General features: G+C 37.6%; 1 protein-coding gene across 1 annotated transcript in view; it reads right to left on the bottom strand.

Annotated features, from left to right (window-relative positions):
• Positions 1-25,326, bottom strand: part of MYO16 (myosin XVI) — a 406,857-nt gene that overhangs the window by 332,987 nt on the left and 48,544 nt on the right. The window contains exon 3 of the mRNA XM_068526630.1: positions 24,057-24,200. Coding sequence (XP_068382731.1) covers positions 24,057-24,200 — 144 coding nt within the window. The remainder of the gene's footprint in view (positions 1-24,056; positions 24,201-25,326) is intronic.

Genomic DNA, 25,326 nt, shown 5'->3' with positions numbered 1-25,326 from the left:
CTATTGGCATAGTTACATATTCAGGCATAATAAACCATAAAGGGCTAATACAACTTAATTTGATTTTCGTTATGTTTTTCGCAAATTAATCATCTGACACATTACATAAATTGTTTGATTTAAATTTGACTGCAAACTATATTGTAAAATACTTTGTACTATAATCCATACCCTATAAAATTTGGGGGTACATTTAGCTTATTGTCTCCAAGAAACCAGTTAAAGATTGTCCCCACATTTTTCCAATTCATTTGATCAAAAATACCCTGTGTTTGGGAAATGCAATAATATTCACTGCTGAATTATTCATGGAGTCTCATATTAAATAAGAAAACTTTCTATCCTACAAGCAATGCACACTCAAAAGAAAGGGAAATATTTAGATAAAAACAAGAAACCTATATGGGGTTTCTTACACAGAAGAAGTCTGTAAATTTGTACTTCTGTATTGCCCACTATTTTGCATTCATTAAGGTAAGAAGTTTGGTGAAACTATTACAAAATGGAAAATGGAACGTTAGAACACAGGGAGCTGCAACACAGGAACACAAAGGATGGGGAGGTGTGGGTTGGAGGTGGTGGAAAACGGGAGAAGTGGGGGGAAGTTGGCTTGGCCTCCGGGAAGGCTGGCTCTGAGGGCCGGGTTTCTGCTCACTGGTTTTGTGACCAAGGGCAAATCACCCAGTTCTGCCCTTGAGTTTGCAAAGTGGAGCCAACTCTTAGTCCATAATGTGTAGGAGAGTTATCTTCAGTATAAGCCTATGCGGTACCCAGCCCAGGGCTAGGCACTCAACAAATGGTAGCTATCCTAATAATTAATTGGAAGAGAAAGAATATCTTATTATATACATTATTTGCAAAGACAACCATTAGATCACCCATCCTTCTCTGCAAACACAGTTTTTAGCTAGGTTTAAGAATTAAAATCCGGGGGCTTCCCTGGTGGCGCAGTGGTTGAGAGTCTGCCTGCCAGTGCAGGGGACACAGGTTCGAGCCCTGGTCTGGGAAGATCCCACATGCCGGGGAGCAACTAGGCCCGTGAGCCACAACTACTGAGCCTGCGCGTCTGGAGCCTGTGCTCCGCAACAAGAGAGACCGCGATAGTGAGAGGCCCGTGCACCGCGATGAAGAGTGGCCCCCGCTTGCCGCAACTGGAGAAAGCCCTCGCACAGAAACAAAGACCCAACGCAGCCATAAATAAATAAACAAAAAGAATTAAAATCCGGAAAAGAATGGGACAGAATGAAAAAATTGCCAAGACATAGGACCATACAGCCCAGAGCTCTTTGAAATATTAAAGATGGCAGGTTTGGTTTGGCTGGATTTCTCTCCCGCACCCCACTTACTTTTTTTTTTTTTTTTAATTTATTTTTGGCTGTGTTGGGTCTTCATTGCTGCACGCGGGCTTTCTCTAGTTGCGGCAAGCGGGGGCTACTCTTTGTTGCAGGGCGTCGGCTTCTCATTGTAGTTGCTTCTCTTGTTGCGGAGCACGGGCTCTAGGTGCGTGGGCTTCAGTAGTTGTGGCGCACAGGCTCAGTAGTTGTGGTTCGTGGGCTCAGTCATTGTGGCTCACGGCCTCTAGCGCACAGGCTCAGTAGTTGTGGCACACAGGCTCAGTCGCTCTGCAGCATGTGGGATCTTCCCAGACCAGGACTCGAACCCGTGTCCCCTGCATTGGCAGGCGGATTCTTAACCACTGCACCACCAGCGAAGCCCCACCCCGCTTACTTTTATCATAGAACATCTTTGACAAAACCAGCAATGAGGAAATGAAATAATTTTAGTCAAAGGCAAGAAATACTTAAAAAATGTCATTCCCAGAATACAAGGGCTCAACGATGTTCAAAGTTTCAAGGACAGTATTTGCAGCAAACCAAGACAAATAACAGAATGCCCTCTATTATTACTGTTATTGAAAAAAAAATGCAGCCTGCCCTGAGATATATAAGGGAAGCCTTTATAAATCTGTTTCTTAAAAACACATTTATGAAAGATTAAGTGGAAACTTGCAGGTACTTCTGAAAGAGATCTCCAAAAAATGTGTCCAATTCATTTATTTCCAGGTAATTTACTACTTAGGTTTTTGAAAGTCTGTCTTCCAGCCAGTGACCCAGGAAAGCACTACAGAGTTTTCTCTATTGCTTTCAACCAATTATATGAAAATGGAAAGACGAGTTTCTCATAATTCTGACCTGTGTCTTCAAGGACAAACTCCAAAGAACTACTAAACCTTCAAACGACTCATGACAAAGAGAGAAAATTGTTTTTATAAAAAGACAAGCAAACCCAAAGAGTCCCCCAAAATTGAAACCTAAAGTCATGAAGAAAAAGGATGGTAGATAATCACCCAAAAGGGCAAGCGGATGCCGTCAGAAATGACAAATGCTCACGTTTTTGTGTAATACCTGCCCTCTCTACTCTGCATCATTGTATACTCTTTATTACTGTTGAAATAGACAGTTGGCAAGAATGCTATTTTATTCTGAATTATTCAAGCCACCAAAAGGAACTGGTGAAGAAACACTTAAACCTGGCTACCCCAAGCCGTTGAATCACAACCTCTTTCCCCAAACCTCAGCTGAGATATCAGAGTTGAAATCCCTGCAGCAGTCAGAGGGATGCTGTCAGGTACGGCGTGTACCAGCAGAAACCTGTAACAGAGTGAATTAGCCCTGATGGCCACCAGTGAAAAGGGCTGAGAAGGAAGGACTCGTTGTCTGGGCACAGGCCTTCCTGTGCCTCCTGTTTCCTGAATCAGACCAACCAGAGGACTGCTGAACTGCTACCTGCCTGAGATCATGAAAACTTAGTGAACCGAAGCAGAAAATTCATGCATCTCTGGTCCCAAGCAGAGACTTTCCCACCAGTTTCCATTGTTTAAGCAGAGACAGAAAACTAGGAGCACGTAATTTTCCTTTGGATTCTAGATTTTTGGGCAGATAACATAGGAGGTGATACCGCTGGGGAACCCATTTATTCATTAAGGAACTATGCATTAAGCGCTAATTATGATGAAAGTGTGCTTTGAGATTTTAATGATTGCAAATTTTTATGGTAATAAAAAATTAAAAACCTGTATTACAAATATTTAAAATTTTATAACAGCTGAAATTATACTGGAACACATTTTTACAGCTCCCTCTGCAAACATCCTGAGGTCAGTAATTATTACTTTGGGAGCACGTAAATATTTATGTGTAGCACAGCTGCCATGCTAAGTAACAAACCATGCCAAGAAAAGAAAACCTGTAAGAAGGAAAAGGTAATTGTAGAATTCCAAGGGACTGGGGTGTGAATGGCATTTACAGTCACGCTAAAGAAACCTCTAATACTCATCTGACAGAAGTTTGCAGTGATGAAAAGGGGAAGATGGGCACATGGGCAGAATGGGTGTATCCAGCGGGGGCTGGGAGTATCAAACAATAGCTGAATCCCTGTCTTCTAGACTGAATATGAAAAATCAAGGTGTAGCAATATTAACATAGCTATTTAACACGAAATACATATAGAAGTCAGAGGAACCATCTAAAAGAGTTGAAGGTGGTTGTATCTGGGAACAAAAATTCGAAGGGTAGAGCTGAAGGGAACGGCTGAGTTTTACAGAGCTTCCAACAAGCCTTGTAAAACTATCTGGCTTTTGAAAACATGGGTACGCATGACAGGTAAAAATCTAAAGTGAAAAAAAAATAGAATGGCCTGCATAAAAATATGTGATGAGATATGCATTATCCTAATCATGAAATGATGTAATAATAGTACCGTAAAAATAGAAAGGTAGTGAAAATTTGTATAAAATGTCAAAAATAGGAGAATACTTAGTTAAGGACATTTATATGATGTAACAGCAAATCATTAAAAACCATGTTGTAGCAGAAAAATCTAAGGCCTGCAGAAGTACAGAAAATGCATATGAAAAGATAGGCTACCAAGATATATATATGGTATCAGATAAATTCTGTATGAATTGTACACGTGTAGGGAAGAGGGAGAGGGGAGAGAGACTGACTTAAAAATACATCAAAATATATTCTATGTGATGGAATTGTTAGTGATACTAAATTTCTATACATCTGCGGGTGTCTTTCAATTTTCTACAATAAACATGTGATATTTATGTTGAGAAAACTATGTTTCAAACTAAACAATGAACAAAACTATGAAACAAGATGAAAACACATGACCATTCTCTTGGGGCCCTGGCAAGTTTCAAATCTACTAAATTCAAAGGTGAGGAGTAAAACTTGAGACAAATTAACGATTATCCAGTGAGCTGACTCAAATAACATTTGAATCAATTAATTGCCAGAATATAAAGGTCAACCATCCAATTAAAAGATACAATTTCGTAAGCAAGCCTGTTGAATATGCATTTCTGAGAAAGAAGCTAAGAAAAGAAATCATGGGTTCCAGGGTTAGTAAAGAGCCCGGTATGGTTCAGGTAAGTTCAACATCATCTCAAGGCCCGTGCAAATATCACATTTCCTACTAAGCCTCTCATTTCTTCCTATAGGATGTTTTTTGGGGACCACACAAAACTTAGTAAATACTTATTGACTAAGACCTTATATGAAAGAGCCAGGACCCTCCCACCTCATTCATCCTTTATAGAATTATTCTCTAATACCAGTCTGATGTTTACTCTGCTTTTTAAAAAGTCTATTTCACTAATCTGAACACTTCATACCTGCTCTGAGAAAATACAGCTTTTTTCAGGTCTGTTTACCAATAAGCTGAAAATATAGGCCTTTCATACTTTCTGTCCCTTAATTTTGTGCTGCTGGTCTTCATGCGTGGTGTTTATCTCCAGTGCCTTATGATGTCAGCACCTCTATCTCTTTTTCTTTCTTTAGTCTAGAATATTCTATTACAGTTTTCATGTTCCACACTGTAATATTTAGGTATGTACACAAGGGAAACCACATAAGGTTTAATATGCTTTTACATTTGATCTAGGGATGCAGTTTGCAAATTTCTTAGGTTTGCTTCTCCATGTTTGAATGACTAGCTTCTCCTGTAATTAGTATAGTCCTCCCAATGCCATAGGGAAGCTCTCAAGGCATTTTTCCCCTTGACTTTCACGACAATGCAAGCTTCTGGTTTGCCTTCTAAATCTGGCTTCCCTTTCTCAGTCTTCTTTGCAGCCTCCTGTTTCTCTCGGAATCTTTTAATTAGTTTTCTTTGGACCCTCTTTCAAATGTTCTTTTTTTCAGACTTCACATTTTCATGGGTTGATCTGATTTACTCAAGGGCTTCTGTTACCCTGTGTATGCAGATAAGACTTTTCTCTCTCTGCTGAGTTCCAGAACCAACTGCCTCCTAGATTTCTCCAGGTGGATGCTTTCCATGGGTCCTGACCTTCATATATTCAAAAAGGCATGCATGGTCCTTATGTAAAAAGATTTTTCCGCTGGTGTTTGCTTTCTTTGTAAATTGCACCCTCCCTCCCAATTTCCCCAAATCAGAAAGCTTGGGTTCATTCTAAAATTCCCTCCCCTTCTTTAATGCCTACATTTGAAAAATCAGCATTACTGTTGATTTCAATTCAAAATACATCATCAGTATTTCCTTCATCCTCATGGCTCCCACCCTCAACCTGCAATCCCTGACCTGGGATTTATGAAATGTTCTCCCAAAGGCAGTGCCTCCAATTAGATGCCCCTTCTGTCTACCCCACTGCTGCCCAGGCCTCTTAGACCGGATCAGACACTCCACACTTGAGTTTCCAGAGTACCGCCTCACAGGCCTCACTGAAAGCTAAGATTTGATGCATGACATGCATAAAAATACTTATGTAAACATATTAATAATTACACACTAAGTAATGAATTCGTGTTTAACCTCATTTTGTACTTTCCCTACTATTCTCAGGAGCAAGCCCAGCACCTGGTACATAGCAGGCCCTCAGATAAAGAATATGTTAAAGGAAGGAAGGAAGCAATGAATTGATTCTCATAGTAAGTTAAGCAGAGATCATTTGAAAATAGTGTTTCCATTATTATCCTGAGTTTGAGAGGAAAATGTGTGGCTTACAACTTATTAAGGACCGATTTCTTTTTCTAAAATAGTCATTGGAATTTATATTAATTCAGAGAATAGGATCTATGAAAAGCAGGTAAATTTGACCGTCATGGGAAAACATTAAATCCCTCAGGATTCAAAGACCACTGCAGAGCAGATCTATCGATGGTGTTCTGCCAGGTGAAGAGATGGGTTCCTCTCCAAACCCGGCCCCTGACCACTGCCATACCAGGGACGGTTCAAGTAGCTCTTTCTATGAGATCATGGGACAAGATCCCTGCCAAACTCTAAAATCCCGTAATTCTATGTTTTTGAGGTCTCCTTTTGCATTTTAGTGTCTGCAGTTCTCAGATGAGGATGTAGAAGTCAGGTAAAAAGTATAAGGCAAAGAAGCTAACTTCAAGGTGTTTACAGGTGACTTGAAGAGTAACTATTCACAATATAATCCCCATCAGCACCAACCAGCACAAGGAAGACGGTAGATCCAGAGAGATGGTAGAGACGAGGACAGACACAGAAACAGACAAACCCCAGGTGAACCCCAGCCCTGAAACTTTACTGGCTCTGTAAACTCGAGGAATAATATCATTATGATCAGGTGTCATCCTCACTTTGGGATGAGACGGAAGTGGATGCCTCTCAAAATGTTTTGTTGAGATTTTCTCATTATTGGTGACTTTCCAATTAATTATCCCTAACCTCAGATTGAAACTCTCAAACATTCTATCCTTATATATTCTCACTACATGTTCACCTCTGGTAACAGAGAAGGTGACATTGGATTGTGGAAGAGTTGACTCCCCACAAAGCAGGGGGTCTTTTCCCTGTCCCCAGCTTCACTGATAACTTTCATCAGCTTTTATCCGCATTTTATGGCACACTACACATGTAAGAATGTTTTTCTGGGGTGTCCATGGCCAAATGTGTTTGGGGAGCTTTGCATACTCTACTTGGAACTTCAAAATCCATCACAGCACTGCGAAGCCTCTGTATGTTGGGAAGGGTCCTGCTGAGATGGGCACTAACCTGTCCTAATATTTTGGGCACCGCTGAGCCAGACAATCAAGTACCAGCCACAGTCCGGAAAGGTCTCATTGGGATGCACCTGGACTGAAGATGCATGAAACCCTTTTCTATGATACCCCCTTTCATTTACTGTTTTACTTATTTAAGAAGGGGAGCAGGAGATAACTGTGTCGCCATTGAATGGGGGCAGCGGGACAGGTGCGTATCAGAATTAAGGAAGCAATCCTAGAACTGATAGTTGCTGATTCTAAAAACCAGTTGTAGGGAGGGAAAAGAGCCCTTTAGGTTGGACGTATTTCTAGCAGCCCCACAAGAGGAGAACTGTATGTTGGACAATCTCACAGCTGTTACAGCCGTTTTGTCTTGTTTTCCCGGCAAAGTCATCTGATTCCTGCTACCGACCTTATAGTCATATAGATACAACTATCAATGTCTCTCTTGCTTCTGTTGTATTTAGAAATTTAATTTACAGATTTCCACTTCCACTTCTCCTTGGCTGACAGAAAATCCCTAATGGTAACTGGGTTTTCTATGGCACCATTTTGCCTCGGCCTTTTTTTAAAATTGACTTTCTCAGGCCAAAAATAAACCATGATCTTACCTTTTACTAGATATATTGTTTATTCATGTATACATTTCCACCTGACTTATAGTCTTTAAAGTTTTAACCCAAAGTGTTTACTAAAAGTCTTCTATTATTACTGAAAGGGGTATAAGCACTTTTGTCTATCAAATTGTTCCCAAACTAAGTTTCCTTGTGTATTCTAATTCCTAAGGCAGTCAAACTGAATTAAATTCAAATATATTTCTTAGTCTTATCACACTTTTCCACATCATTTCTTTCATATGACCTTCTTCATTTTCTCAGTTTCCATGTAATATATATATAGATTGCTGCATTTCTCTTGGGTCTTAACTTGCCACTGATTTGACAAAGAGTACATAGCAACATGTGCCTACCAAACAAATATCAAAAGTACAGAATAGTAATAAAAACAAGGGCATAATGTGTGCATTTTATGAAACAGTAATTCCTGCTTCATCTACATAAATGCAATTAACTATTCACACTTTAACATAGAATTCTGAAATTCCGTTAGAATATCTGCAAGTTACACAGTTCTCAAAGTAAAAATCTTCAGAAGGCTTAGATGTTACTATTTTTTTTCCACAGACTATAATCATTAAGAGAATATAGCCTACAAAATCTGTCAAAGAGTGGTTTTCATTTGGCAAGTCCTGGCTGAAGATTTCTAAATTAAATTATTTTAAAAATATGGATCTCATAATATCTTCATTGAAAATGATAAAATATCTAAAGTATAAATGACCTAACATCATATTTCCATTAATATTAAAACACCCAAATCTTGCTGTGGTAATAGATAAAATATTGAAAAAGAAATAAGGGTGTCAAGAATCACAAATGGAGACAAAGATATTACACTAAAGCATCACTCAGTAATATATACTGTTCTTGGTCTGATATTTATGAGTTCCCCCCAAATAAGTGAGCAGTTTACACTACAATGGCATAATAAAGTACTTTTCAAATGTGGTTTAAAGATTCAGTGTTTCTTTAAATTTAAATGTGAAAAAATTTCTGATTTTGTGCAGCTTTATCTATTAACAGAGATCACACTCGGCTCCCTGGGACGAGTTCTGAACTGAATAAAGAGCAGTCGCCCAGGTCTGACAGCGAGTGAGATGGCGGGGTCTGCTCCCCTAATGGAATCACAGGCTGAAAGAGTGAGCTCTGACGATGGAAATGCAAAGACCGATATTTCTGCATTTGCTCGTGCACGGGGGAGTGAGTTGATCCCCTACTCTTCTCCTTAGCGGGACGGATTGTAAGAAAATCAAACAGCCTCAGAGCTAAGCGGTTCTGATAACAGTGATCTCCCACAGAAGTGGTTCACTACAAGTCATTGGTGGGAAAATAGAAACTTACAAACAAGCTCTACCTGGAGGACCCACAGCTAGGACAAATGTGCATGGCACACCGGTCAGCAACCTACAGGGAATGAAAATTGAGAAAAATACAATTTGAATGCAAGGTCAAGGCATCGAAGCATGGCTATATTAGCAGGACTCAGGGATGCGGCATTTCCCTTGTATTAAATATCTGTGTGTGTTCTGAGGGTGCAGTGCATATGAAAGTAGCACTAAGTTGAATCCTGAAATAATCACACTTTAAAACTAATTGTATCATGAAATCAACCCCAAGTGTGACTTTACCATCTTAGATGACAGATATGTCTGACCTATTTACACCTTCCAACCATCAATAATGTGTTGGAGACTCCTATTATAAATGATTTTCCTGCATTAGGAATGGGATATTCTGTAAACAAAGATCGAAATTTCAAAGCACCGCTGTCATGCTGAATTTATCACAGATATATTGTGGTTGGAAGTGAGTAGGTACTTGATTGATATTGGTTTAATGTTACACATTTCTCTCAGAATCTTCTTGGCACTAATCACATTAAAATCCTTTTATTTAATGGGCCATGTTAAAATACACAGTTTTTTCCCAATAGGTAGAACTCATTTTTTAAATTACAAGTTTCTAGGAAACTTTGAAGTTAATATTAAAAGTTAATTTTATTCTTATATGTATAGTAATCACTGTTTCAGAAATTTCCAAGAATCTCTAAGGCACCTGTTAGGGCATCCTATTTTAATATTCTCATTGTAATTTAAAGCATAAATAAGCAAAGGGCTATATAAATTTTAGTATACCCTTGCAAGTTGTCATATTATGCCATCACATGTATTTATTGGGTTGCAAAATAATACAGATATGGTGATATTGGTTTTATAAAAATACCTACAGTGTATCTATATACAGTTATAAGTACAAGTACCCATATATATGTAAGTGATCATATGAATATATTATTATTTTCTGTAAAACAGGATCATATTATCTGTCTGTTTTATGACCATCTGCCAGACGTGTTCCATTGCTCACGGCCATCGTCACTCCAGCCGAAACTTCCACCTCCCCTGACCTAAGCTACAATAATAACCTCACATTGCTAACAGAATCCACTAGGGCCCTCCATTTCTTTCTCTCCTGCCCATAAAGGGAGATCATTTCCACATGACAATCTGGCCACGTGCCACGGATTCTCACTTAAAACTCATCAACACATACAGACCTAGGACATCATCAAAATGTTACCACCGATTTTTCTCTGACCAGTGGGCTAATGAGTGACTTCTTTTTTTTCTGTATTTTCCAATGCTTGTAAAACAAACATGAATTATTTATGTAATCAGAAAAAGAAAACATCTTACTAAAAAGACATTCAGAAGTCAAATTAAATGCTTTATAATATTAATGTAAATTATTAGATTTTTAAAATTATCTTAATTAAAATATAGATTAAAAATATTATTTATCATGAAAAACACTTGAAAAGAGGGGGTACAATTTACCAAAAAATGGGAGCATAAATAATCAAACAGAGTAAACCTACAAAAGTTTTCCTTAGACCTTGAGCACAGATGGTGCTCTGTATTTCCCAGACTTAATAAACCCATGTTGCTATTAGATGTACAAAATGTATGTATTTTTCTGTTCTTCAAAGAATTTTATGTAAAATTATAGAAATGCCATGAGGCACACATTTTTCAGTTTACGCTTTTGTATTTAAAGAGTAAGTATTTCTTCTATCAGACATTAGTCAGAAAAGAAAAAATCTTAATCATCAACAGTGGAAGTTTCTGAAAAGGCTGACCAGTGACAACAGTATGTTACAAAAAGTCAAGTTAACATGTATGATATGTGCAAATGCAGGTCTTTCATATTCTTGTATAAACAATTCATATTGTGTAAAAGATGCAATCAGAGAACCCTGGGAGCAGCAAAAATCATGCTCGAAACCAGACAAACTTCATTTTCAGGGACTGTGAATCTAGTATTAAGTTTTGTGCCATAATCACAGCCATGGTTGATTAAATTCCTGCACGTTTAATCTATCTTCACAGAACAGACCATTTTAAATTTTTATCCAGTATTGATACTGAATACCCTGATGTGTCATTAACCATGGGCTACTTCACTTAGTAACTTAAGGAAATACATGTTGACAGTCATGATAAAAGTGCCAAAAATAAAGTTAAAAGAGAGAATTGAGCAATACTGAATTGAAAAATCCAGGCGTTCTTCAAAAATAACTTCTAAGTAATTTACGTGATGGTCCACTGCCACTGCAGGAGGAACTGTGGTCCGAACCATGAAAAAAGTTCCCACTTTTTTTGAGTTTATTTGTAATGAAGTACTTAGCGAAGTCACATAACTAGTGAGAGAACTAGTCAGGGCTTATACTTGAGGTTCTGACGCTCATAATCTTTGCCATGATGCTTTAGGCCTACGTTAAGACCAAGGAACCATTCCTTGTACTTCTTTCTTCCACTTTAAGCCTTTAAAATTCTTGGTATATTTATACCTATGTTTGTGACCACCATGGTCAAAGCCTTTACTAGCAGTTTTGTCCACACTCAAAAACAGTGTTCAGTGTGTCGGTGCAGCTTTCCATCAGACAGAGCTATTTACATCAATAACGTATCAGGAATTTATTCTTTCTGATTGACTAGGTCCAGCTTGTAAATAACTTGTTTCCTTCCCTAAGAAAATTCTTAGATATTTTCTTTACTTCTTTATGCTACACCAGGGAAGGACGTGACAGCACAGTTCTAACAGGACACATTGACTTTCACAAGAAATCCTTGTTGATATTTTCACTTAAGATTATTTATGATATAAATACAATTACTGTCCAAGAAGGTGATGTGATGTCTGTAACACCAATATACAGACTTCATCAACTACATAAGATCTGCAGCTCTCAAATAGATAGCTAGTGGGAAGCAGCCGCATAGCACAGGGAGATCAGCTCGGTGCTTTGTGACCACCTAGAGGGGTGGGATAGGGAGGGTGGGAGGGAGGGAGATGCAAGAGGGAAGAGATATGGGAACATATGTGTATGTATAACTGATTCACTTTGTTATAAAGCAGAAACTAACACACCATTGTAAAGCAATTATACTCCAATAAAGATGTTAAAAAATATATATATATATAGCTTCTCTTTTTTGAATATATTTTGTAGTAACCATTCAGGTAGCTAAATTTAAAAGGAGGTGACTCTTATTTACCCTTGTGCAAGTTGATGGAGATCCTGATTCTTTTCCAGTGAATTATCACTTTATAGGTTTGTTCTGATGGCCCAAAGAGGACTCATTTTCAAAAATGTAATTTAAGAGTGTAGGCAGGCTACAGTAGCAGACTGATAGGTTCTACATTGTCTTAGAATTTAAGAAGTTAATGAATTTCCAGGATCCTGCTTTTCATTGATATCTACTTCAAAATCCATTTTGCTTCCTTGACTATACATATGAGTTAAAGATATTACAAAGAGTAGATCTCTTGTAGAAGCCTCCTAATATTTTTGGTTAAGGGATGATTTAATAAAGCCATTCTGGAAAAGAAATAACTCCAAAGAGAAGGACTATTTAACTAATACAAAACATATAACCTTCCAAAAAAGCAGGATTATGTATGATTGTTGCTAAGCCTCTTTTATTGTTTATTTGATTTATTTGACAGTATTGGTGTACTGTCCCACTTCTTACACCCCTTATATCAACCTTATTGATGTATTTAACTGTTTGATGTAATTTAGTGTTTTAATGAATTTAATGACTGATGTATTTATTTTAGAACCCAAAATTGAATACTGCTTTACAAAATTATTTTCCTCTACAAATTCAAATATTTTTTTCAAATAAAATGGAAACCTCAACCTCAGATCAAGCTTTAACAGCATACGCTCTCTTAAATGTCACTGATCAGTGAGCTAATGAAATCTCTTTTACCATTCCTGCTGGTTCAGAATGGCTATAACATTTGCACTTATAAAGTTCCCACAGGAATTTTAATATTCCTGTCTTTATCACTACTTCATGAAATTAAGTCTACCCTTTGTACGAATTTGTCCACCCTACTAACAAATAGATATCATCCTATGTGATAAATAGTTTTGTGGGGACCTTTTATAGGAAAACTTGGTGTGGAATTCTTTTCAGGAAAAGAAAAAACAGGGGCTTCCCTGGTGGCGCAGTGGTTGAGAGTCTGCCTGCTAATGCAGGGGTCACGGGTTCGAGCCCTGGTCTGGGAAGATCCCACATGCCGTGGAGCAACTGGGCCCGTGAGCCACAACTACTGAGCCTGCGCGTCTGGAGCCTGTGCTCCGAAACAAGAGAGGCCACGATAGTGAGAGGCCCGCGCACCGCGATGAAGAGTGGCCCCCGCTTGCCGCAACTAGAGAAAGCCCTTGCACAGAAACGAGGACCCAACATAGCAATCAATCAAGCAATAAATAAATAAATCTTTAAAAAAAAAAAAAGTAAAAGGTGACTTGTCAATCATAGTTTATAAAGGACCTATAGGAATAAAGTTAAAAAAAAAAAAAAAAAAAAAACAACCATTATGCCTCCTGTGACTTCTGGCCCAGCACCAAATCTTAGCTCTGACTGGCTGGATTCACCTGTCTCCCGGATTCTGAGGTTGATAGGATTTTCCCTGAAACTTCAGCTCTCTGATGGGTCCAAGAAAAGTTACTGATTTTCAATTGGTTCAACCTTTTTCTTATTGCAAGCACAGCAGTCTGAGCATGTCTAAGCTGAAACCAGAAATCCTCCACATGTGTTTTTCGAATGACACTTTATTGCTTGTTTTCTGAAATCCACTTTTATGGTGTTAATCACTGTGAATAAGGAGTAAGCATTTTCACCATAGATAGGATGAATTTTTACCGTCGATTTTAGTGATGGGAAAGTTTAGGTAGCAATAGGTTTAAAAAAACACGACTTAAGAACAACAACAACAAAAAAAGGTGGACTGATAGAAAGTAGAACGGTGGTTACCAGGGGCTGGAGGGCAGGGAAGATGGGAGATGCTGCTGAAAGGGTACCAACTTTGACTCGTAAGATGGGTAAGTTCTAGGGATCTAATGTACAGCATGGTGACTACAGTTCATAATATTGTATTATACACCTGAATTTTGCTAAGAGAGTAGATCTTAAGCATTCCCACTACAAAAAAAATTAATATTAACTCTGTGAGGTGATGGAGGTGTTAATTTACCTGATTGCTGTAATCATTTAACAAAATATATCAAATCATCATGTTGTAAAATACATACAGTTTTATTTATCAATTACACCTCAATAAAGCTGAAAAAAAGAAAAAAAAACCCTCTTAATGTTCAATGGTCACTAACAGGGCTTAGGAGCCCGAGTAGCTTCCTTCAAATTCTTGCTCCGATTAGCCCCAAAAATACAACCTTGGGTAAAAAATTGGACGTTTGCCCCATTTCCTTTCTTGACAAACTTGCCTTTAGACCTAGTGAGATACATTAAGTAGGATAAACCATGAAATGTGTCCACTGACCTCATCACAAAGATGTCAAAGTGTTCTCGGCAAAGGGCCATTTTGAGGGGCCTGAGTGAAGAGAGACCAGACTGTCTGGATGGGGTGACAGGGGTCATAAATTGGGGTCAGAAAAAGCATATTGTCCTTCAGAGAAGTTTGACTATGAACATGAGAGGACAACAGGGTGACAATCCGAGGACAGACGTTTGATCAGGCTTTTTTCTTCTTAATTTTTAACTAATGGAAATCACTAGAACATAACCATGAATTAATTTAAAGCAAAAGGATACAGGAATGACTACGAAAATGAAAGCTCAATAAATGATGAAGGAGAAATCTTTGGAGAAGGGGCAAGTAGCAGAATCTAAAGAGGATGTAGAAGGAGTTAGTTTATAAAGGAGAACAAACACCTCTTTAAGGATGGAAGAAAGCCAGTGAATATATATATGGAAAAAATCAATAGTTTTTAGTAGGGAGTTGAAGGCACTCAAGCCCGAAGACCTCAATTTTCTCAGAGAAGTTGAAGGCAAGACCAACATCTGAAAAAAAGATTAAATATGGCGTGCATGTCATCATTTACATAAAAAGTTGAGTGATGCCCAGGTGTTCTGCCACAGTTCCTATTGGAAAATCAGACTTACCTTGAATTATTCAGTTTTAGCTCATTTTCTAGGGAGGAATATAACGTTCTGAAATAGCAGGGTACCCTGTGTTCTAATATTTAACAAATCAAAGTGATGGAAAGGGTAATTTAGAACTAAACAATATAAAAAATTTTATACTAGGATTTAACCCGGAAACAGTCTAAGCAATGAATGAGTGAAGTTTTGGAACAATTTAATTTTGATCTATCAACTTGGCCACCTGACACAAAGTGAGCAATATGTGGTTTTGAAACATCATTTGCTATTTCACTTATGGCAGAATTGCTAGGTTCCAGCAGTCAGTTGCCTGCAGCATCCATTAAAATGATCTAGTCCCACTCTGCCCATTAAACACAGAGCATGACACGCGCCATCCAACAGGCAGAGAAATTACTAACATCAGATGTTCAAACACAAAAGGCCAAGGATGAAGAAAACATTCACTGCAATTTCAAGTAATCATTCCATTGTTACTGAAGTGAAACAATGATAGTATTAATATTACTGAGCTTCACTTAGTAAATGACTGTTGATTTGCTAATATCTCCTCCTACACATTCTGATATCAGGGAGTGAAAATATCTTAAAAGATCTCCTGGTAATATGTAATAGTAATAATTCAGCAATTCACCATTCCCTGTCACCCCTTTAAAAAAATAAAACAATTAAATAACATTTTATCTTTCAGTTATTTATTAGTCATTTTTTGACATTATGTATAATAGATACCCTTTATAGTAAGGTTTATTAAATGGTTCTAAGACATGTGAAGTATCAAAGCATTTCCTCCCAAAATTTTCAATAAAAAAGAGAAAAACCTGAGATGATTAGTCAGGAACATAGGTAATCATTTTCCCCCAAAAGAAGCATCATTCAGTGTTTTAGTCAAATAAATTATTTTCCTTCTAAAATAATTAACACCAATATAAAAGTTAATTTGTTTCTTATGGTTCAAAATGCAATGGGCTGTTAAAATGGGCAGATTTGTCACAGCTTTAGAACTGCTACCAGGACAGAGAAGCTTAGCAACTGTGGCCACAACGGAAAATTAAATGTGAAAATTCAGATCTAGCATGCCGCAGATAAATGTAACCCTGTAATCCAAAGTCATATCAGTAAATAAGTGAAAATTGAGCAATGCTATTAAGAAACCATTCTCTGTGAAATCACATGGTACAAAATAGCAAAGAAAAGTCTATTGTTCCTCTCTCTGAAGGCAAGTGATTGAGCAGATTTTGATATTTACAAGTATTGATTTAAGGCATAGATGCACTGACACAACATGCCAGAAATATATATGTATATATACACACACACCTATGTATACATTTCATATATTACAACCATGTTGAAATAAATAGGAAGTCAAAATTTTAAAAAGACTGGTTTGAGTTAACCACTTCTCAGCCTTTGTGATTTTCTCTTGGATAACAGAAAAGTTTCTTAAAGTCTGAGAAATAGCAAATTACTATAGAATTATTAAAAAAATACTCTAACAAATTTTGCGTTATAGAGCATTGGTGTTCAAATATAGCACTAGTTAGAAAATATTTTAAAAACTGGATAATGTAGAATGAAAAATTTAAAAACTTACATATGTGAGATACTCAAATATTCGATAAAATAAGGTAAGTGAAAATTCTGTGGTCAAATTTTGTTTAATAGAATGTATATTATATAGAATTATATGAATATGTAATTCTACATTACATATAAAAATAATAATGCAGTAAAATATTTTACTGGGAATGAAAACATTTAGATTTGAGATCTTATTCTACTACATAACCTCTATGATATTAGATTTCTTTATGTAAAAAGAGGGATAATATATTAAGTGCACTGCCTTTGTCATAGATGTGTTCCACATACTCAGTGAGCTATCTATCAAACTTCTAGGAGGGCTTCCCTGGTGGCGCAGTGGTTGAGAATCTGCCTGCCAATGCAGGGGACACGGGTTCAAGCCCTGGTCTGGGAAGATCCCACATGCCGCGGAGCAACTGGGCCCGTGAGCCACAACTACTGAGCCTGCGCGTCTGGAGCCTGTGCTCCGCAACAAGAGAGGCCGCGATAGTGAGAGGCCCGCGCATCGCGATGAAGAGTGGCCCCTGCTCACCGCAACTGGAGAAAGCCCTCGCACAGAAACGAAGACCCAACACAGCCATAAATAAATAAATAAATAAATAAAATTTTAAAAATTAAAAAAAAAACAAACTTCTAGGAAACTGCAAATCCCTGTTCAACTATGTGAAGGAAATTGTGAAAATAATAATGGTACTAAAAAGTCTAAATCTTGAAAATATACTGTAGAAATCCATCATTTTCTGAGCCACCCCAGTTCCTAAAATACACTGGGATTAGATGGTTTCTATTTCACAATTAAAATCCTAAAAACTGTCAATTGTTTTACTTAGTAATAAATGCAGTCCATCTACATTGCTCATGGATTTTATATTTGTGAACTTGCCTACTTGCTAGAATTAATTTGTAATCCCAAATCAACACTGATGGTACTTTGCTGGTCATCCGCGCATATGCACAGAGTGGTGGAAAATTCTAGCCACCCAAGGTGCACATTCAAAGCAGAGGTCCCATGAGGCCATGCTCTGCCTTCTTGTTCCAGCTCTCATAGTGTACAAAAATGGTCTTACTGCAGTCTACTCAGTGACATTTTTCACGTGTTTGAGCTTTTTCTTGGTGATTTCACTGTTTCAAGGGGCCCCCAACCGTAGTGCAGAAGTGCTGTCTAGTGTTTCCATGGGCAAGGAGGCTGTGATGAGCCTTAATAGAAAATATGTGCGTTGCATAAGCTTTTTTCAGGCCCGAGTTATAGTGATACTGCCGTGAGTTCAATGTTTATGAATCGACAACATATATTAAATTAGGTGTCTTTAAACAGAAACACACAAAAAATAAAGTTTGTGCTAAAAATACAGTTGTAAAAAAATAAAGCTGTACAGATCTGTTGATGAACATGTTGTGAGCAGAGGCACGCAGGAACCTAACACTGTAAGTCCCCTAGGAGCCTGGTCTTGTATTCACTAAGTCAGTGTCTGTGATGATTTTATAGAACAGAACCACCACAAATAATGTATTACAATGTATCATAATATTTCTTAACTTTCCTCCCATAGTCTAAGTACTCAAGTTAGAAAACTGTGTTTTAACGGGAAATGTATAATATTGCAATAGAAATAATGATCTTATTTGTCCACTTTGGGGACTTGTAGCTCCATGTGAATTCTATCATAAGTAATACGGCAGCACATCAGAGTGGTCAGGGTTCAGGTTCTGAAGCTGGCCTTCATGGGATCAAATTTTGCCTCTACCACTATCAACTGGCTTTCAGCATGTAGATTAGCCTCACTAAGTTGCCTCACCTATAAAAAGTAAAAGTGGAAAAAGCTAGCACACACATATAGAACTCTGTGAGGACTAAGTGAATTAATAATTATAAAGCACGTCGAAAAACACTCATCATATAGGGAGGGCTGTATAAAAGTTAATTATTAATATCTGCTAGAGTTTTGTAGATCTGGCAAAAGTACTGACAACATTCACAGTAGCTATGTCTACTCCAAAACATGAAACCATTTGTGATTCAATTAAAATAGCAACAATCTAATGCCGTTTAGTATATGATGGTGACGCACACATACATCTCCACTTAACAAAAACTCACAATAAACACTTACCTTGCAAATCAATGAAAACTACTACAGATAATGCTTTCCTGAAGAACTTGAAAAAAATGTGATTCAAATACATTTTTCATTCCTTTTTAAACATAACCCCATACCCCTCGCGCTATTCTAAACACCTTCTCCGTTTCAGCAAACACAGATTCCAACCCTGCAGTTCTCAGGCCAACAAAGTGGAAGCCCTCCCTGACTCCTGCTCTTTCTCTCAAGCCCCAAATCCAATCCCACACCAAATACTGACAACTCGACCTTCCAGATACTCCCGCATGTCGGCCACTTCTCACCACCTGCACCGTGTCTGGCCCGGACAGTGGGACAGTTTCCCCTAAGAGTTCCCCCTACCCCCTTTGTGTATTTTCAACAGAGCAGCCAGAGTGGATCTTTTTAAATGGATGTCATATCACGTCACCTCTCCACTCAAAAGCCTCCACAGGCCCCCTCATCACCTGGGGTAAAAGTAAATTCTAACGTCCAAGCAACGGGCTTGATGAGCTCCTGTCGCCTCTCTGACTTCTCGTCCCGCCCTGCCCGCGTCCACTCCACGAGAGAGCTGCCTGGGTCTCCTTTGCTCTTCTTCTAACACGAGCCACTGCCCCACAGCTTGCCCTCACCCGTTGCCTCTGCCCAGCCCACGAGGCTCACAGCTCAAATGTCACCTCTCCATCAGGACATCCATTAAGACTCTCTACTCCTCCCTCCTTGCCCCTCCAACATTTCGCTTTAGTTGACACGTTGTATACTTCATCCACTTAGGTGTTTTTTCCTGTTTCTCCCCAGTAGAATGTAAGCTCCAAAGAGGCAGGGATTTGTGCTTCTTTTATTCACTGCTGACCCCCTCAGCGCAGAACAGAAGGCACTCAAATATGTAAGTGCACAGTGTCCCTTACTTATCCATTTGGAAAATGGAAAGAAGACTGGACATGCAGTGCTAAACAACGTACAATGGCATTTAGTTCTGGAAGTAAAATAAATCTTTCTTTTGAGGTTGTTAGCAGGAACATATTTCTCTGGTAATTACAATTTTTATGATGATGTATTTCACCCACATTTATTTGAAAGCAAATTATTTCTGTGGATGGATGGTGGGCTGGTTATTACATGGTGGTAATGAGGCTACTCAGATTTGCTGAATCCATTAGTCAAGTTTCTCAGTGGTTACACGTACATTACTTGTTTTGGTTTGTTTTTGTCATTGTTCTATAATGTAAAATAATGTAAAATGTCTTATTATTATTCACTGTGTAGCACCCAGAACATAGTAGTCACTCAATAAATATTTGCTGAATGAATGAATGAATGAATGAACAAACAGTAACTTCCTTGATGGTAGGAATTATGTTAAAAATGGTGATCAATAAATATTAGTTAATGATTAAAGATGGTCTTCAGTAAATGAATAACAGCAACGGGCAGATATATAACTTTACATATGAGGTTGGGTTATTCTATGGTGTGAGAAATAAGGCATTGCAGACCATGAAAATGTTAATAACCTGACAATTATAGATTTAATTCTATGTTTATACATGAAGTAAATCCAGTTTCTAGCTCTCAATTCTGCCTGGTAAAGAAAAGCAATATCATCTGACATTGAGATCATGTGTGCTGAAGCAAGCACTTCTAAATACAAGTGTAGAATGAGTAGGATGAAGAATTCTAGAATATGTAAGGAGATGAATGTGGCTATAAGACAGGTTTTTTTTAGATATAACATGAGTTAATAATGGCAATATTAAATTCAGGCTGACTTCCAAAAATTGGCCTGCCATTCTTCCAGTCATTTGTGTATGTATTCAGCAAGTATTGATATATATACATTGAGTCTCTATAAAGTGCTGGCACTGTTTTAACAAATAGCCATGTATGCACCAGCTAGTTACTTCTGGGACTTGCTGGAAGCTAATAATTTAGTTAATGCCTAACTTAGAGCTCCCTAATGAACACCACTGATATAAGCTAGATAAAGAATTAATGAATATAAATCAAATTGTTCTAGGCAGAAGAAATATTTATTATAAAGGCAACTGGCCATTAATAAAATTGAGTTATTGCCAGGGGAACAAACAGGAGTTACAGAAACCGTGTCACACGAGAACAAAGGGAAAAGTAAATCGTATTTAAACAAGCACAACATACACGATAAGGTGAAAGAAAAAGGAGCTCAGGCAATATGCTGATGATCCTAGCAGCAACTGGGGGGAAATGCCAAAGAATAGGGGAATACAATAAAAGTACAAAAAAAGGAGTGTAGAGAACCCACCTCATCAAAATGGAGCTATCATTGAGTCTGACAATGACATGAGGGTGTCCCCATTCAGGACAATGATTTAGTACTTCTTCAAATTGTTGTTATTTTTCTAAGCATCTGTTTGGGGAAATGGGACTGGTGCCAGTGCTTATTGACTTTCCTTGGAAGACACTGTTTAACCTCAACAGGAACAAGGCACATGTATATTTCCTCAGTTATGCAAAGAGCCACAAGGAAGACCTAAGTAATTTGCCACTGTATGTCTAACTTATTTCTATAATTATAGTGTACCTTATATATTGACATCCCAGGTACCAGTCCTCATGGGCTGCCCTAATCCCAGCTCTGGTTATAAACATGCTTCATTCCTGCCCTCTGGGTGGTCCAAGTTATTTGCTACTTCTAGTCTATCAGTGGTATTTCTGATACCCATGCTACTCCCAGCAACTGTCCCTATATGCTGAAGGGGAGTCATCTGCAAGTAGTCATAGCTTCTGCACCTTGAAATCACAACCCTGCCATGTACTGAGCCCTTCTCTTGGCTGTCCCTGTGATATTAAATTGTAAGAATCCTATGAGATGCCTAGACCAGGACTCAGGGCAGACTCCACAAAGAAGGTAGATCCTCTTACTCTGTTCCATCAGAAATAAGAAACAGATATTCTATAATGAAGGAAGGAAATCTTGGTTGGCAGTGAAATTAAGGGCTGACAAACTCTCTGAACTCAAGAAGGCGAAGTCTTCATCCAGCAGTGTACATTGAGGAAATGGAAGAAGGATTTTAAGAATTCAAGCTCAGTCACATGAATATTGGTTCCTGAGAATTGCATGAATGAAATGAAAATAGAAAGCCTAATTTGGCAAAGGTTTGGTGTAACTAATCATAATTACTTAGAGAAAATAAATGGAGACAGGCCTTGAAAAAGTGACTCTCAACTAATATTCTGAATCTCTCAACTAATATTCAGGAAAAAAAAATTAAAACATAGGAAAACCACAAAAGCTATGAATCTAACTTTTCTATCTCATTCTCATATAATTATAGCCCAACTTCACCCAAGACATCCAGTGGTTGAACTATCCAAAAAAAAGTTTCAAACAACTACTACAGACCAAGCCATTTCTTAAAAAATCTAGCCTGGTGTTCTATGAGTTCTGAGAATTCCAAAGAGTTCACAGTTGATGATTTCATGGTATCACTCAAAAGACCATATAGTTCCCTTCTGAGATATGTTTTAGATTTTCCTTTAATACTAAGCAAATACTAAGTAGATCTCACTGCCTTTGTGCTGACTTGTTAGTTTAATTCCTCTTAGGCTCAGTTTCTATAAAGTGAAGATTTGTTCTTATAAATGAGTTAAGTACTTTTTCACGTGTTTTCCTGTAGAGTACTATCTCCCCAAATGACTCTATTCCAAGCTAAATCGTCTTTATTTCCTTTATCTTTCCTTATTTATTCATTATAGCTGCCATCTTCCAGGATTTGAAAGGAACACATTTCCAGTGATATACACTTCTACTATAAAAACAAAAAAAGTTTACAAATTCTTGAGGGGCAAATTAGACTAAACTAGGCCAAATTAAACCTCTTACAAGATTAAGGAAATCTCCATTCATAGTCTTCATCCTAAACGGCTTCTGCTTAGGATTTTAAAAAGGGAGAAGAAAGCAGTGTAGTGGGATTGTGTTTTTTAAAAAAAGATATGTTCAAGTCCTAAGGCTACTATCTGTGAGTGATCTTCTATGGAAATAAGGTCTTTGCAGATCAAGGTAAGATAAGGTGGTATTGAGTTAAGGTGGACCCTGAACCCTATGACTGGTGCATTTATAAAGAAAAGAGATGGGTATTTGGACACAGAGACACAGGGAAGAGGGTCACATGATGATGGAGGCAAAGACTGGAGTGATGCACCTGTAACCAAGGACCACCAAGGACTGCAAGGGACCCATAGGAGCTAGAAAGAAACAAGGGAGAATTCTTCCCTAGAGCTGACAGAGGGCATACAGCTTTGCCAACACCTTGATTTCAGATTCCTGGCCTCCAAGATGTGAGAGAATAAAGTTCTCTTGTATTTAGCTATCAAGTATGTGGTAATTTGTTAAGACAGGCAGCATGACCCTGGGGAGAAAGGACAGACTTTGGACAATGACCTTAAGTCCAGAGATATAGTTTGTTTTTTGACCTATGGCAAGTTGCTTAATATCTTTGAGCACCAATTTGCTTGTATGTGAAATTTTGAGGGCTCATGTGAAAAGCCAGGCACATAATAGAAAATCATCAAGGAATTATGCAATTTTTATTAATAAAGGGAAAAAAAGCAAATCATTCATTCTTACTCTTATATTCTAGTATGCTTTCTAAAAAATCCTGCATAATTTCTTAAAATCTTTGTTAGAGATAAACTAATCAGAAAGAATCCCAATTCTAAAATAATTATAGTATGTGTGAGGACCCATGTCAGGGTCTAAGTTATAACTCAAGACAATGACAACAAATAACTCCAGTGATTTTTATACTTAGAGCTTTCACTTTCATGTAAACAAAAGTTGTAGACACTTCTTTGCTAGATTTAAACAAGAGAAGAAGATTCAATATAAGCCACATGGCCTTACTATCATATACCTAGTTTGGCTAAAAATTAGGAGAATGAATTGAAAGACAAAACAACAATTATCAAACCATTTTAGTTAGCACTGACTTGCAAGGTATCAAGGCATATAATTTCCAAAAAAAAGGCAAGAGGAATAGAGCTTGGTGTGACATCTACACAATTTGTTTTATGAACTATGTGGTGACCCACAACCTTAGTCTCTAATTATCTTGTAATTCCAGGCAAATAAGTGATGACATATACACACATTTTTTTTCTCACCTGAAGTATTACATATTGTGAAGTATTATTGGTTAAATATGCAGACTTTTATATGCCATCAAATCTTCAAATGGTAATAAACTGAATTGCTTTACTTACTAATACAAGCAGTAGGACAACATCAGGGTTATCACATGCACAGGCAATGTGCATTGGTGTCCAAAAATCTTCGTCCTGGTGGTTGACATTGGCCCCTCTGTCAATCAGGATCTCTGCAATGAAGACATTATCATACCGGGCACACTGAAAAAAGAAAAAAAGAAATAAAAGAAAGTATACTATGATAACAAACTACGATAGGTTTATTTGGAATAAACCTAATCCAAATTTCCTTTCCATAGGTAGACAACTTCAATGCCAATTTTGGAACTTGGGAGGTGGAGCTAAACTGGGGAAGAATGTATTCATGTTCCCTAACTAACCTACAAGGAAAGAAGTATATGTAAGACTGAAAGGAAAATTGAATCCATGGACAGTGGAAAGAAAAATAGACTAGATATTATAGAAGACAAGATTAGTCATTTGAAGGCAGTAATATAAATTATACAAAATGAAACACAAAGAGAAAAATGACGAAATAAATGAACGGAGCCTCAGTGAGTTGTGGGTAAACTTCAAACTGACTGATAACCCCTCAGACTGACAGCACAGGAAATGGGTACTACAGAGATACATGTATGTTTTTGTTATTATTTAATTGCCTTTATAATTAGTAATCAGAAAACAGCCCAATTTTTAAAAGTAGGCAAAAGATTTGAACTTTGTCAATATTTTATAATAACTATAAAGGGAGTATAACCTTTAAAAACTATGCATCACTATACTGCACACCTATAACTTATATAATATTGTACATCAACTGTACTTCAACTTAAAACAAGATACATGAGTTGTGGTTCACAATTATAACACAGTCATTGAAGAATCTCCATCTCTTTCTTCATTCTCTGGTACTCTCAAGAACGTACAAAAAGGACAATGCAAAATCATGGTGCACAGTCCATATGGAAGAAGATCTGAGGGGTGCCATTTTTGGGACACATGGAAGCACTTGGGGCAATGGCAAACACATGAACTTTGAAGGATTAGTTTCAGTTTTGAACTAAGATATTTGTGTATCTGATGTTCCACGTCATGTGTAGCAATAACAAATGGTCCCTACCATCAGGGCCCGATTATGTGAACCATGACCCCATCATCCACACTCACTGCAGGTTTGGGTACAAAGACTGATAAGGTGAGGACCAGAGAATAAAAGCTAATACACCCATTTTAGAATTTGGGGCCTGGACCCAATTTCTTTTAGGAAATTCATATGCAAGTAATTCCTATTCTTCTCTCTTTTTCGTTTTGATAGCTCCCTGCATAA

Source organism: Eschrichtius robustus, chromosome 18, assembly GCF_028021215.1.
Source record: "Eschrichtius robustus isolate mEscRob2 chromosome 18, mEscRob2.pri, whole genome shotgun sequence".
Classification (NCBI taxonomy): domain Eukaryota; kingdom Metazoa; phylum Chordata; class Mammalia; order Artiodactyla; family Eschrichtiidae; genus Eschrichtius; species Eschrichtius robustus.
Note: the sequence above shows the minus strand (reverse complement) of the source record. Positions and strands in the feature narration are given on the sequence as shown.